Below are 13,558 nucleotides of genomic sequence, written 5' to 3' on the forward strand. Positions count from 1 at the left end.
TTAAATTATATATATATATATATATATATATATATATATATATATATATATATATATATATATATATATATATATATATGACGCGGCACCCTACAGCAAGTGACAATTGATTGGCAGTGTATTGTCTATATACCGCGAACAGATTGGCGGTGATTGATACAGCAGTGGGAGGTGACCACTCTGCCTGGACAGACACTGTAGGAGTAATAATTACTGTAAGTATAATGTACATCGTTTTCGGAGAGGAAATAAATATAAAGAATAAGTAAAGAACTCTGTAGTAATAGTAAGGGGGACTGGAACTGTGAATATAAAAAACAAATCACAGATAATATTGTGTGCATCTGATTACACATAACAGCACCGAAGGGTTTAACTAATTTAAGATACCGGTACCCAGTAGTGAGCAGCTGGTTAGGTGAGAGAAAGCTAACGGAATAGAAGCGTCAGCAATTAGTGTTAATATTATGCAGAGGTAGTCTTATCAAATTCAATAAGCAGCCTGAGGATTAGTGTACTAAACCTTCCTAAAATAGAAAAGGGCAGACATATTTCATAAGCAGAATTTACAACCGTGCTGTACTACTATAAATAAATAAAATCAGAAATGAAGTTGATATTAAGCAAACAAAGCATACGTTTTCAAATGCAGTCATTTGAAGATTGCAGACCCCATTTATGTGTATTATTTATATACGAATGAACTGGCCATTGTATGTGCAGACGCGCCCCGCTGTGTCATTCTCCATTACAATTAATTATTTATTAGCTGCTTTTAAAACAAAACCGAAACAATATTTCAAAAATTAAACTCTTAAAGATAAAAACCGAAAATGCAGAACACTAGTCATACTGTGCATCGTGTAAGGTGGAGAGTTCTCTTTATAATTTACTTGTCAGCGTGAAATTGAAACTAAAAAAGGAACAAGATAGAAGCATCAGTGGACAGAATTTGTTTGGCTACCATACTTAGTGTACTTTTTGATTCTTGTTCGAAAAACCAACTTCAGTGAGTATGTTGTTTGTTTTGTATAACATTTTTTTTTTATCATTAGGCTAAAGATAAGATACATTAATGGCAGGTATGAATGCTTTTTGAGGTGTAATTGAAATGTGATTTGCATTTCAGTCACATTTTCATCAAGCGCTTTGGATTTTTATTTTATTTAATTTCTTAACATTATTATAATAAAATGATTTTATTCCATAGCTTTATTTGATTTCCAAACACTGGAACATCAGATATAAAGACAGAAACTGAAAGGAGACATCCTGTTGCCTTCTTTAACAATACAGACAGGTAAGTAATCTAAGTAATTACTTTAAATTCAGAGACTAGTCTTCTGACAAAAGGTCCTTAATCAAGGTTATTTATTCATATATATATATATATATATATATATATATATATATATATATATATATATATATATGTACACATATGTTCTTACATTTCTGTGCATATGTTGAACCTTATGGTTTGTTTTCCTTTATTGTCATTTTTTCACATAATAATAATAATATTACTATGCTCTTGAACACTCTGTAGTGAGGTTCCCAAAGCAGATGGGTTTTACAGGAGGATTTTGTCTGTTTTTGTTTCTGTGTTTAAAAAAAAAAAAAAATAAAAAAAAAAATGTAAAAACAAAACTACAATTTCAGAGACATTCCCCCATCCCCCACAAAGATCAAAGATCTTTTCAAAATGGCCGCTCTAGTGCACTGACAGTGTAAGGATTGTATTGCCCACATTGTCAAACATGTAACACAGCAATAATGATCCATGATGTGATACGGAACACAAAAGACAGAGCACTTGTTATGGTTTTTTTTATTTTTTATCGTTCTTTCTGCAGTGATTTAGAGGACAGATCTCAAACTCTAGTGCGCTAGAGCGGCCATTTTGAATCAGACTTTAAAGTTATAAGTGTAAAAATTGTCAAGATGTTAAGAATGAAAAGAAAAATTACAGGTCCATTATTTAAACAGTTGTAGCAACACGTGGGGACGTGTAACGTTATATTTTGCAGAACCCTGCTACTACTTTTTAACACCTTCACATCAACGGAAATGTGAAAGTTGACATGGGCTAGCCAATGAGAACTAAATAACAGAACTCAACTTTGTTTTGAAACCACATAGCTTTCTTAAATATGTTGTTGCACCACCGTTCTCAAGCTGCTTCAACAGGAGGTACCTAGTCTTGTTGCCTTTTCTCTGAGGTCGTATTTTGCTGCATTCATGTTCTTTTCACTTTGCGTGCAGGTAACACATTCTGATGGGCTGGTGTGTTTTAATGACAGAAAATGTTACTGTCAGGTTAACCGCACACCATACTGAGCTCAAATGGGCTTTCCTCATTTGTCAAGAGACTCTGCATGTACAGTGCAGTATTGTATCACCCTCATTGGAAGAGATGGCCACAGCCTTAAAAAAAGCAATGGGCTTGATTGAGATCACATGTTTTCAATAGAGTAGGAGTAGGAGATAGGAGATACCTTTTATTGGACTAAATAAACAATAATGAATGACTAGCTTTCAAGACCTCAAACTTTTCTTCTTCAGGTTAAAGTAGGAAAGAGAGATTGATGTTTTATTGTTTAGTTAGTCCAATAAAAGGCATCACATCTCCTTCTCTTTGTCTATCATCCCTGGACTGATACGGCTACCATTTCATCTATGAACCACTTTTGAATGTCAACATAATTTATTTGGAGTCCAGTTCAAATCCAGTTTGAATCCAAAAGGTTATGTTGCATTAATGCTTTTTGAATATTGCCTGGGTTTCATGATGCTCTCTTTCGTTTATGCTAGGAGTCCCATCAAGAAGCAGGAGAATGCAGGCAGGTAACCCAGACAGCCAGGAGGCGGGTACCCTCCCGGGGGGGTTGAGGTTGTGGACCAACAGTTATGTCAATGGGGCGGCATCCACTTTTCTGACGACTTTGGTGACCTTCCCCATTTACAAGACCATCTTCAGGCAGCAGCTTCACACAGTGATGGTACAGGAGGCTTTACAGCAGCTCCACAAAGAGGGGCTCTCCAAATTCTACAGAGGTGTCCTGCCTCCTCTTCTGGGTAAGACAGTGCAGGGGATTGTGCTGTTCGGCACTTATGACACAGTACTGCACTGGATGTCTCCCCAGGCCACTCTGAACAGGCCCCAGTCCCTTTATCATTGCTCCCTTGCAGGGATGCTATCTGGATTTATCGAAGCTCTGGTCCTGACTCCCTGTGAGAGAGTCCAGAATGTGTTGCAGGACAGCCGCAAGGACGCCAGGCTGCCCACCATCCGCAGCATCCTACAGGAATTCAACTCGTACGGAGTGGGGAAGAGACTGAAGCTGGGGTATTACAGGGGCCTCTTCCCCATTATTTTCCGAAACGGCCTGGGCAGTGCCCTCTACTTCGGCTTCAAGGACCCCATTCGTGATGCCCTGTCGGAGAAGGGGCTGCCCAGCTGGCTCTCCTCCTTTGTTTCAGGGAGTGTCAACGGCATGGGGGCCAGCCTCCTGCTCTACCCCCTGAGCGTGCTCATCACCAACATGCAGGCGCAGGTGGGAGGGGAGGTGCGCAGCACAGGCCACTCCTTCAGGGCACTCTGGGAGTCCCGTCAAGGCAGGGTGTCCTTGCTGTACCGTGGGGGCTCTCTGGTTATATTCCGCTCCTGCATCACCTGGGGACTGACTACTGCCATCAACGAATCCCTAAAAGGAAAATAGGGAGAAACTGAAAGGGGAGGGTAAGGGCCAGTCAGCAAGGGACTGTCTCTCACCTTCTTTCAGGACACATTGATGGGATATCTTGACCAAGTTCATTCTAAATGTCCACTTCCTTTCAGCTTGGTACATTAACTGCACTAGAACACTAGTTTTAAACTATATATACTATACTCGTTGTCTACCTTTGGCAAGTCAGTCTCTCAGGCAAGGAGGTTAGAACTGAGCATATCAATACCTCTGCCAAAAATTTACAAAAAACTACTACTATAGTACTACTGTCAGGGCAGGGACATATATAGAGGACCCTATTCACAAAGCTTTAATGATAATTAAAGAAAGTTTCTAAAGAAGCCTGTTTTGATGGATGATATAAAGTTTTGTATGCATGAAACTGGTTCTTCAAATTACATTAGAGTTGGCCATGCCTTTTCTAATGTAGGCAGTCCTTTAGACTGGTTCCTTTTGTAATTACTCAAATACATCAAAACATTCTCAAGTTAAAGCTTCGTGAATGTGGATCATAAGTCACTGTATCGGTAGATGTCGCTCAAAGGTAAATGACCAAGGACTGGATATACTGGTAATATTTCTCCAATGATGTGCTACATAATATTTATTTTCACAAACTAAGGAAACAAGCCTGATAGCAATGGTCAGTGGCCTTAACTAAATATTCAAGATCAATGTGATACCTTCTTCTATTTATGTGAGATGTCCATGTGATTCTCTGTTCAAAAGCTATGCCTATTTAGATTTTTAGTGACAGATTTATTAATATCATTTAAATTTTTTTTTTTTTTAACCGTAATCTTTAGTAGTTTGTTTTTTTAATAAGCTGTGCTTGAACCACTGTAAAGGATGTATCGCCTTGCTACTCTCTTAACAGGGTCTAAAGATTGCTTGTATCTTGTCTTATCGAATCCAGCAGTCTCTGGTGCTGTGCAATGAGGAATGCTGGGTCTCAACATCAAAGAATCAAGAAAAGACTTTATAAATGAGTTTCTACCATAGCGTCTCAACATATTTTAAAGTTCTTTGGATATTTGCCATATTGTATCCTGTATGCACGTGTTGTTTCGTATGATGGGACGGACGCTGCCTGTAGTATTCACCATGAATCTCTTTGTTTTGTGATGGGGAGTGTCAGCACAGATTCATGTTAGACTCTCTTTTTTTTCATTATTGTGTAGATTTAATTCAGTAAAAGGCAGGTTCAATTTAAATAAGTTTATTATCTTACATGTAGCTTGCAAAGCTTGAATCAAGATACTAAGACATCCAAATCAGGTAAAAATTACTACTCTGAATATATCTATTAACTTTTACACTCAATAATACTGTTTTTAAATGTATTGAAAATAATGAAAACTAATATATTGTATAGTATTACAAAACAATATAGTAATATTTATTTGGTGCAATAGATGGCGCTGTGCCACACTTTTTCATTTACTTTAAATAACAGCTATTAAACACAGTCATGACACAGTCAGTAGTGAGAACAGAACAGCACACGTGTAGAGTCAGTGTTTATTTGTTCTGGAAGGATACATTTCTCTATAATTATCACCTCTAAGTCTCTTTTTCTAGACTATTAACCAGTAATGTGAAACATATTTTGCAGTCTTGGATAAGGAAGGACCTGCCAGCCTGTGTCAGATCTGCTTTTTGTGCTGGCCTCCGTTTCTTAAAACAGGGAAATGCAGCTTTTATATATTGTAGAATACATTAGAGGGATGCTATTTTAAATACAAGTGACCTATTCATGCAAGGGACATCCTATTTACACAAATGTGAGTCCTACAGACGGAATAGTTTTTCTCTATATCATTTTTTTCTGTGTACAATACATCATTGCACTGAATGACATTTTACAGTATAACAACATACTGTAATATTTTATCTAACAGTGGTCTGGGTGGATTCAGGTGGGGTTAATCTATAAAGATGAACCACATAGCTGGTAAATGAAAACCCAAAAGAAACCAGTTTTGTTTTGCCTAGACCCAGAATTAGAAGCTATTGGACAAACTTAAAACCAGCGCTGGCGATACAATTGCAGTGGTGTCCTGATTGTACTACTGTCCTGTGAGGATCTGCAAATCTGTGACCTCCATACTGCTGTTGAATGCAGTATGGTCTGACTAGCAGAACCTGTCCCCAGGCCTTGTGGTACAGCTTAACCGGGAACTGACAGCTGATCAGGGTCAGGGAAGGGTAGGTGTAAGAACAAGCTGTAAACTGCAAGTAAGCAGAGAGATACCATTGGCAGAAAGTACCGTTCTAATAAATGTCATTTACATTGAATAAGCCCATGCAAAACCACAGCTTTATCAGCAAAGGCAACAGCAGGGATCTGAAGCAAATATAGTGTATTAACATAGTGCCTTGGTACTGCCATGGTGGATCATACCGTTGTGATACCATTGGTATTACACCATTGTATTGCCACTGATAACCAAGTATGTTAGCTCATACACTAAAGCACACCTCACCCACAGCCTCTCTCTCGCAGTAAGTGATTCAGGAACTTAGAACTTTAAATATATGCCAGTAGCATATATTTTTAATTTAACTGTATTTTAATTTACAAAAATGAAGTATCCTTTTACTGTCATTAATTGTGAATAGCTATCATGCTTTTGTGTTAAATTACCACAATGTTTTTAACAAATAAATGTACTGTAATAATGTATAATTGTACTGTATGCCATTAATGTCATTAAATGGGAATTCACATCACAAATTTGGAATGTGTAATGTATAAAAGGCAATATTATCTGATTCTGATTAATCTTTACCTGGATGTTATAATTGTATATACTTTTTCAGTGTACTGTGTTTATATATATATATATATATATATATATATATATATATATATATATATATATATATATATATATATATACAGTGCCTTGCGAAAGTATTCGGCCCCCTTGAACTTTGCGACCTTTTGCCACATTTCAGGCTTCAAACATAAAGATATGAAACTGTAATTTTTTGTGAAGAATCAACAACAAGTGGGACACAATCATGAAGTGGAATGAAATTTATTGGATATTTCAAACTTTTTTAACAAATAAAAACCTGAAAAATTGGGCGTGCAAAATTATTCAGCCCCTTTACTTTCAGTGCAGCAAACTCTCTCCAGAAGTTCAGTGAGGATCTCTGAATGATCCAATGTTGACCTAAATGACTAATGATGATAAATAGAATCCACCTGTGTGTAATCAAGTCTCCGTATAAATGCACCTGCACTGTGATAGTCTCAGAGGTCCGTTTAAAGCGCAGAGAGCATCATGAAGAACAAGGAACACACCAGGCAGGTCCGAGATACTGTTGTGGAGATGTTTAAAGCCGGATTTGGATACAAAAAGATTTCCCAAGCTTTAAACATCCCAAGGAGCACTGTGCAAGTGATAATATTGAAATGGAAGGAGTATCAGACCGCTGCAAATCTACCAAGATCTGGCCGTCCCTCTAAACTTTCAGCTCATACAATGAGAAGACTGATCAGAGATGCAGCCAAGAGGCCCATGATCACTCTGGATGAACTGCAGAGATCTACAGCTGAGGTGGGAGACTCTGTCCATAGGACAACAATCAGTCGTATACTGCACAAATCTGGCCTTTATGGAAGAGTGGCAAGAAGAAAGCCATTTCTTAAAGATATCCATAAAAAGTGTAGTTTACAGTTTGCCACAAGCCACCTGGGAGACACACCAAACATGTGGAAGAAGGTGCTCTGGTCAGATGAAACCAAAATCGAACTTTTTGGCAACAATGCAAAACGTTATGTTTGGCGTAAAAACAACACAGCTCATCACCCTGAACACACCATCCCCACTGTCAAACATGGTGGTGGCAGCATCATGGTTTGGGCCTGCTTTTCTTCAGCAGGGACAGGGAAGATGGTTAAAATTGATGGGAAGATGGATGGAGCCAAATACAGGACCATTCTGGAAGAAAACCTGATGGAGTCTGCAAAAGACCTGAGACTGGGACGGAGACTTGTCTTCCAACAAGACAATGATCCAAAACATAAAGCAAAATCTACAATGGAATGGTTCACAAATAAACATATCCAGGTGTTAGAATGGCCAAGTCAAAGTCCAGACCTGAATCCAATCGAGAATCTGTGGAAAGAACTGAAAACTGCTGTTCACAAATGCTCTCCATCCAACCTCACTGAGCTCGAGCTGTTTTGCAAGGAGGAATGGGCAAAAATTTCAGTCTCTCGATGTGCAAAACTGATAGAGACATACCCCAAGCGACTTACAGCTGTAATCGGAGCAAAAGGTGGCGCTACAAAGTATTAACTTAAGGGGCTGAATAATTTTGCACGCCCAATTTTTCAGTTTTTTATTTGTTAAAAAAGTTTGAAATATCCAATAAATTTCGTTCCACTTCATGATTGTGTCCCACTTGTTGTTGATTCTTCACAAAAAATTACAGTTTCATATCTTTATGTTTGAAGCCTGAAATGTGGCAAAAGGTCGCAAAGTTCAAGGGGGCCGAATACTTTCGCAAGGCACTGTATATATATATATATATATATTGTTACTTACAGGTACTAGTCTTGTTTATACTATTTTTCTAGAGGATTATTCTTCAAATGGGGAAGTGCAGGGAACATACACCTGCACTCTCTTGTGTTGACAACACTGACAGCATATAAAGGTACTGTACATGAAAGCAACGTGCTGCATAGACATACAATACGCACACAGCTATGAATCTACCAGCAGCAGTCCAATAAATAGACTGCGTCTAAAAACACACCCGGCAGCACAGGAGCACAAGAAATAGGTAAGCAATAACTAACACGAGAAAGGGGTCGAGAAAAGGCAGGGCACCAGGGAGCCGTTGAAAGGCAGCCCGTCTGATATATGCTTAGATTGCTGTTCTGTCCCCGAGGTTACGTGTTGTACTGACTGGATTTGGACGGTATAACATGCACCTCTGGTAAATATGTTAATAGACCTCCTTGACTCCATGTATAATATGGCTGGAAACTTTTTTATACTGTCTCATGTTTTCACTATGCTTTAATGAAAATAAGAACAACACAAAGATCCAGCGTTTATATGCAATGTTAGAAAATGCGTGCCCCGGAGGCCACACAAGTGAATCAAATGCAGTGGAACACAAAATTAAAAAACATTGAAAAGGGAAGGTGTAATGTGCCTATATAGCCACAGGAGGTCAGTATTGTCCAGATTTAAAATATGCAAAAACGAAATAAAACAACAAATAATGCAATATTAAACTATTCATATATCGCATTAATTATGTTATTGTTATGAGTGTTTAGTGTTAAAATATTTTACTGTCGTTAATAAATTAAGAGTTATCCATTGGAGTCGCTCCATAATTAATTATTGATCAAGAAGGACATGGTTCTGTTATTTAACGACTGCTGAACTGACCAATCATTTAGCCTCTTCGGAGTCTCTGCCAATGAGATTAAACGGGTGGGTTCTATTTTAAGGTGGCGTAGGGCGGTGCTGCTGTATTTAAACCCCCATCTCGGTGATGTTTGATTCAGAAGCACCTTAAGGAGAATTTTGACGAAGGTTAGTTTGCAGCGAGCATCACAGGTAATGGTTCTAAAGTGTTTTACTGAAAGCATAGTAAAATGAACACATAATATTGTCTATGGATTTCGTGAGCAACGCTAATCGAAGGACGGGTTTTGTGTATTTTCCGAATGAAAAACATGTAAACGTTAATGGAATGCGGCTTTTTTTTTTTTTTAAAAGAACAATTGTGTATAGGTGTCCATACTAGACTAAATATATACGGTTATATTCTTTGAATTGGAGATGTGTGTGGTAATATATTGATGTAAGCTACATTCCTGTAAAAATGAACTGATGTGCATTTATTATTATTTTATGTGCAAAAAAATGCTAGATTTTTTTTTATTTTTTGGGGGGGGAGGAGGCTGGGCACCACGCCCGCCTTATTGCTATCGAGTCTGAGGTAACCACCATTTCGCAACATTTTTTAATAACGTCGTTTAAGGCACGAGATTTAATATATATATATATATATATATATATATATATTGCAGTCGTGCTTGAGTTCGTCCTGCAATTCAGTAGTGTGAGCTGGTGGAACACATGGTGTGGTACTGCGCACTCCTTGTGTAGTCTAGTAAGGAGACTGCAGCTGGTACACGTTTATCTGCAGTTCTGTCTGAAGCAAGCCTACACCACAGATAAGTAGCTGTCTGGAAAACTATAGTTTTCCTATTGTAACTGGTATGCTGCAACATACCGACATACTCAGAAGTACCCTGCATACCGTGGCTGTTGCATTTGTAGTATTACAATACAAGTATTACTTGTATTGTAACGCTTGAAATGTTTTTGCTTACGATTGTAAGTCGCCCTGGATAAGGGCGTCTGCTAAGAAATAAATAATAATAATAATAATAGTAAGACGAGTACACCGTCTCACCAGAAAAGTGGTGCAGAAGGAGGTTAAGTGACATGCTCAAGATCAGACAGTGAGGTGAGCCAGAATTTGAATTGGGTACCTCCTGGTTACAAGCCCTCTTATTTAGCCACTGGATGACACAGCCTCCAGAAGGTATACTACAGAGCAACGTTCCTAAATCATAGCCTTATGTTTTTATTTTATAAATTCTATTGGTGCAGAAATAAACATTAACAGAATGCATAGATCAAAAAATTATAATTTTAAATGAAGGAATTGTACCCTTGTTAGCATAATTATGGGCGCTACTGCATTTGCTTGAATTTGCGCAGCAGCTGGAAAGCTTCATTTTCTTGGCTTGGGCACTCCCTCTTAACTGAAGAAAGACTGCACACACCCTGTTTTGCAATCCAGCACACTGGAGACTGGCATTGTGCAAGTTACAGGAAGGTGTGTGGGGAGAACAGCACAATATCCACTTCATCAGCAGAGTTGTATAAAGAGTATTGGGAGCCAGAGAGAGCGTGGAAAGGGACTATAGCAAAATCATTGCCAGCATTTTATCCGATAAGGGAACCGCTTTTAAATAAGGGTGCAGTCCTTTATTCTGCTGGGCGGTTGGGTAGATCACAAGTAAATGCTTTGAAAATATGGTCCTAGGTGCTTTTAAGTTATTCTGTACATTTTAATGATTGGTAATTTTTTTTTTTTTTTTAAATTCTAGCAGATTTGTTAGTCTAGTACTGCTTGTTGCCAAATACAATTAAAATAGAAGCTGGGGCATTTTCACTTTTGTGGCTTTCACTTCCCCATTTGCAGGTCCTTTCACGGCCGATCTGCTGAGATATAGGTGTGTCTTATGGCCCTCTTCTATTTATATAAGCAGGTAGTTTTCAGTAGAACAACAAAGGCACTGTGTGAGAATTGCATAGCAAAGACTTCTGCTTTATGGAAGGTTGGGACTGCACCGGCCGCAAAATCCCTATTTGCACACTGAACAGTTACTGGTCCAAGGAATGCTTAACTAAAATAAAGCGTACAAAATTAACTCCACATTAAATATACAACAAACTTCATCCAACAATCATTCAAGGTCAGATCAAATATCATGTCAGTGGGTCTGATCAAAATCAAAAATCTGTGAAATAATACTTTTTTTTTTTTTTAAAAGACTCTTCCAAAATGTCAGACAAGCCGGTCATTAAAGAGGATGTGGAGAAGTTCAACAAGAAGAGTCTGAAGAGGGTTAGTACTTCGGAGAAGAACACGCTTCCAAACCAAGAAAGTAAGTGTTGCAGAGTCTGGGGGTGGTGGAACTTGGCTCTTCAGCTCAGATGAGGCCTGTGTTGCTGGTCAGGACACCCCATAGCCGCCTTTGCAAAAGGGCCATGTTTTATGTGTGGATTAACAATATTATTTCCAATCCAATTAAAACTAGTTGATATGCAGGTATTTACATTCAATAACCGCTATACAGATAGCAATGCCTAATTCAAATAGTCCATTATTTGATAGTAATGTAAGTCCATTACAGGCACTGCAGTCACGCTTCCGTTTTATAGCAAGACCAGCTCGTCCAGGTGCGCTGGTATGCGATATGGTCATTCTGTCAAATATTTTTCCTCAGATTGCCTTATCTTAAAGAAATACTTTAGGAACTTCACCTTGTGAAGACTTTGTATGCAGATTTGTTACAAGATTGCATTCCAATGCTGTCAAAGTTGGTGTGACCTACTTTATCATTATAATTCATTATAACTAATAGAAACTTTTGTAATTCAATTGCAATTATCTATTTACGTTATCCTTGGCAGGGTTATTACAATACACTTTGTTCAGTTGTCCTGCTCTGCCAGTACTTTAGATAATACCAAAAAAAGAGAAAGCAGCAAAAAATGAGTTATTTTATTTCCAATTATGGCTGTTTACGGTAGCCTTAACCCAATGAGCGCACTCCCAAAGAATTTAGCAACCGATTCCCTTCTGTGCTTTATTCTGGGTGTCCGGGTCTAAACATAGACAGTCTCATCCCATCTCCAGATCCTGAATATCCCCCCCTCACTTAACAATGATGCAAATCTTGACAAAGGCTTGTTGCCCAGTTTGGTAATTCCGTGTTTTGAATCCGTCATTCTAACAGATTCTTGTATACAGTGCTTGAGGCACCTTGACCGCATGGACTGATACACACTGATAATCCGTTCCAGTACTGCACCATCAGATTAAAGGGTCTCCTCTATTGGGGGAGGGGGAGAGACTATGTATTTGAAACTTTGCCCCAGTCTGACATTCCTTCCTGTGTGTTCTGTCCCCAGCCATCGAGCAGGAGAAGAAATTAAATGCTGAAGGGAGAACATGAAGGAGGAGCGGTCCTGCACCAGCTGCACATTCCCTGCGTCTCTACCTGTCCTCCATCACTTCAACACTTTCACAGCACTCCTGTTGGGCAGGGCTGGGGAAGCAGAGGGAGCAACTGCAGACCATGTGCTAGTGTAGCTTGTAAAAATCTGCTTTGTGATTTCACTGCAGGAGGGGAAAGGGGGTTCATCGCTGACGCATCTTTAAGTGTTCACATGGGTTTTCCAGCTAGTCTGTAGTGGATAGATGTCTTCAAAGATTAACATGTATTGTATCTGGTGCCACATAAGTTGTCTTCCTTTTTAAGAAATGTATAAAATAAATAAAAAAAAATACAAAATGTAAATGTGTTAAAGTGGATTTTTTTAATATTTTGTCTTGCATTTTATTCTGGATAAGTAAATTTGGTTTTAGCGGAAAGTGAATTCATTTTTGAAAGTCGGTTTTAGTATTTTAGACCTGACTTCCACAAGTTGACAGCTAAATGTAGAGTATCTAAAGCCATAGTTAGATTTTAGTAAAACAAGAGTATTTGACTGCAGCAAAATAAGACCTGCATGACATTAGATTGTGAATCATTGCAGAGGAAATGCTGAATAGCAAATGCATTTTCTTTATTCTATAAACGTAATTGTGTTCTGCGGAGTGTTTCAACGGGGTGTTATAAGGGTGGGACGGGGAATGTTAAAACCAGAAACTGAAAACCCGGATGTGACTGCTCCATGCTGTGGAGAAGCATCCAATCACAGCGCACTCAACCTGGCTTCCTGCCAGGCTTCACCCACCCCTGAACATTCTGGAGCAAGAGACACTTTCAAAGATAAACATGGATTGTCTCATACACAAGATCCAACTGGTGGTGTTATTGTGAGTGACTCATTCTCCTGGGTGTCGGTTTCATAGTGGGCGGCACTCTGGGCCAGGGATAACCAGAAGCAACTCCAAAGCATCCTTCATACACATAACATATTGCAAGTTTAGAAAAGAAGCATGCTATGAAACATTTCCAGTAGAAGTTATTGAGTCATTTA

The 13,558-nt window shown here is 38.6% G+C and overlaps 2 protein-coding genes across 3 annotated transcripts; both read left to right on the forward strand.

Moving 5' to 3' along the window:
* Nucleotides 1-147: 147 nt before the first annotated feature.
* LOC117412148 (solute carrier family 25 member 53-like) lies at nucleotides 148-6,454 on the forward strand. The gene is made up of 3 exons (XM_034020155.3): nucleotides 148-215; nucleotides 1,211-1,300; nucleotides 2,815-6,454. The coding sequence occupies exon 3, from the start codon at nucleotides 2,838-2,840 to the stop codon at nucleotides 3,720-3,722; it is 885 nt and encodes a 294-aa protein (XP_033876046.3). The 5' UTR covers nucleotides 148-215; nucleotides 1,211-1,300; nucleotides 2,815-2,837; the 3' UTR covers nucleotides 3,723-6,454.
* A 2,733-nt stretch (nucleotides 6,455-9,187) lies between these two features.
* Nucleotides 9,188-12,873, forward strand: LOC117963447 (thymosin beta-like). Of its 2 annotated transcripts, none has more exons than XM_034903594.2 (3): nucleotides 9,188-9,325; nucleotides 11,341-11,454; nucleotides 12,485-12,873. In XM_034903594.2, the coding sequence occupies exons 2-3, from the start codon at nucleotides 11,352-11,354 to the stop codon at nucleotides 12,526-12,528; spliced, it is 147 nt and encodes a 48-aa protein (XP_034759485.1). In that variant the 5' UTR covers nucleotides 9,188-9,325; nucleotides 11,341-11,351; the 3' UTR covers nucleotides 12,529-12,873. The 2 variants fall into 2 exon arrangements, with proteins under 2 accessions (XP_034759485.1, XP_034759486.1); XM_034903595.2 differs by having other exon boundaries at nucleotides 9,236-9,301.
* The last annotated feature ends 685 nt before the right edge of the window (nucleotides 12,874-13,558 follow it).

This window comes from Acipenser ruthenus, chromosome 26 (assembly GCF_902713425.1).
Source record: "Acipenser ruthenus chromosome 26, fAciRut3.2 maternal haplotype, whole genome shotgun sequence".
In the NCBI taxonomy this organism is placed as follows: Eukaryota; Metazoa; Chordata; class Actinopteri; order Acipenseriformes; family Acipenseridae; genus Acipenser; species Acipenser ruthenus.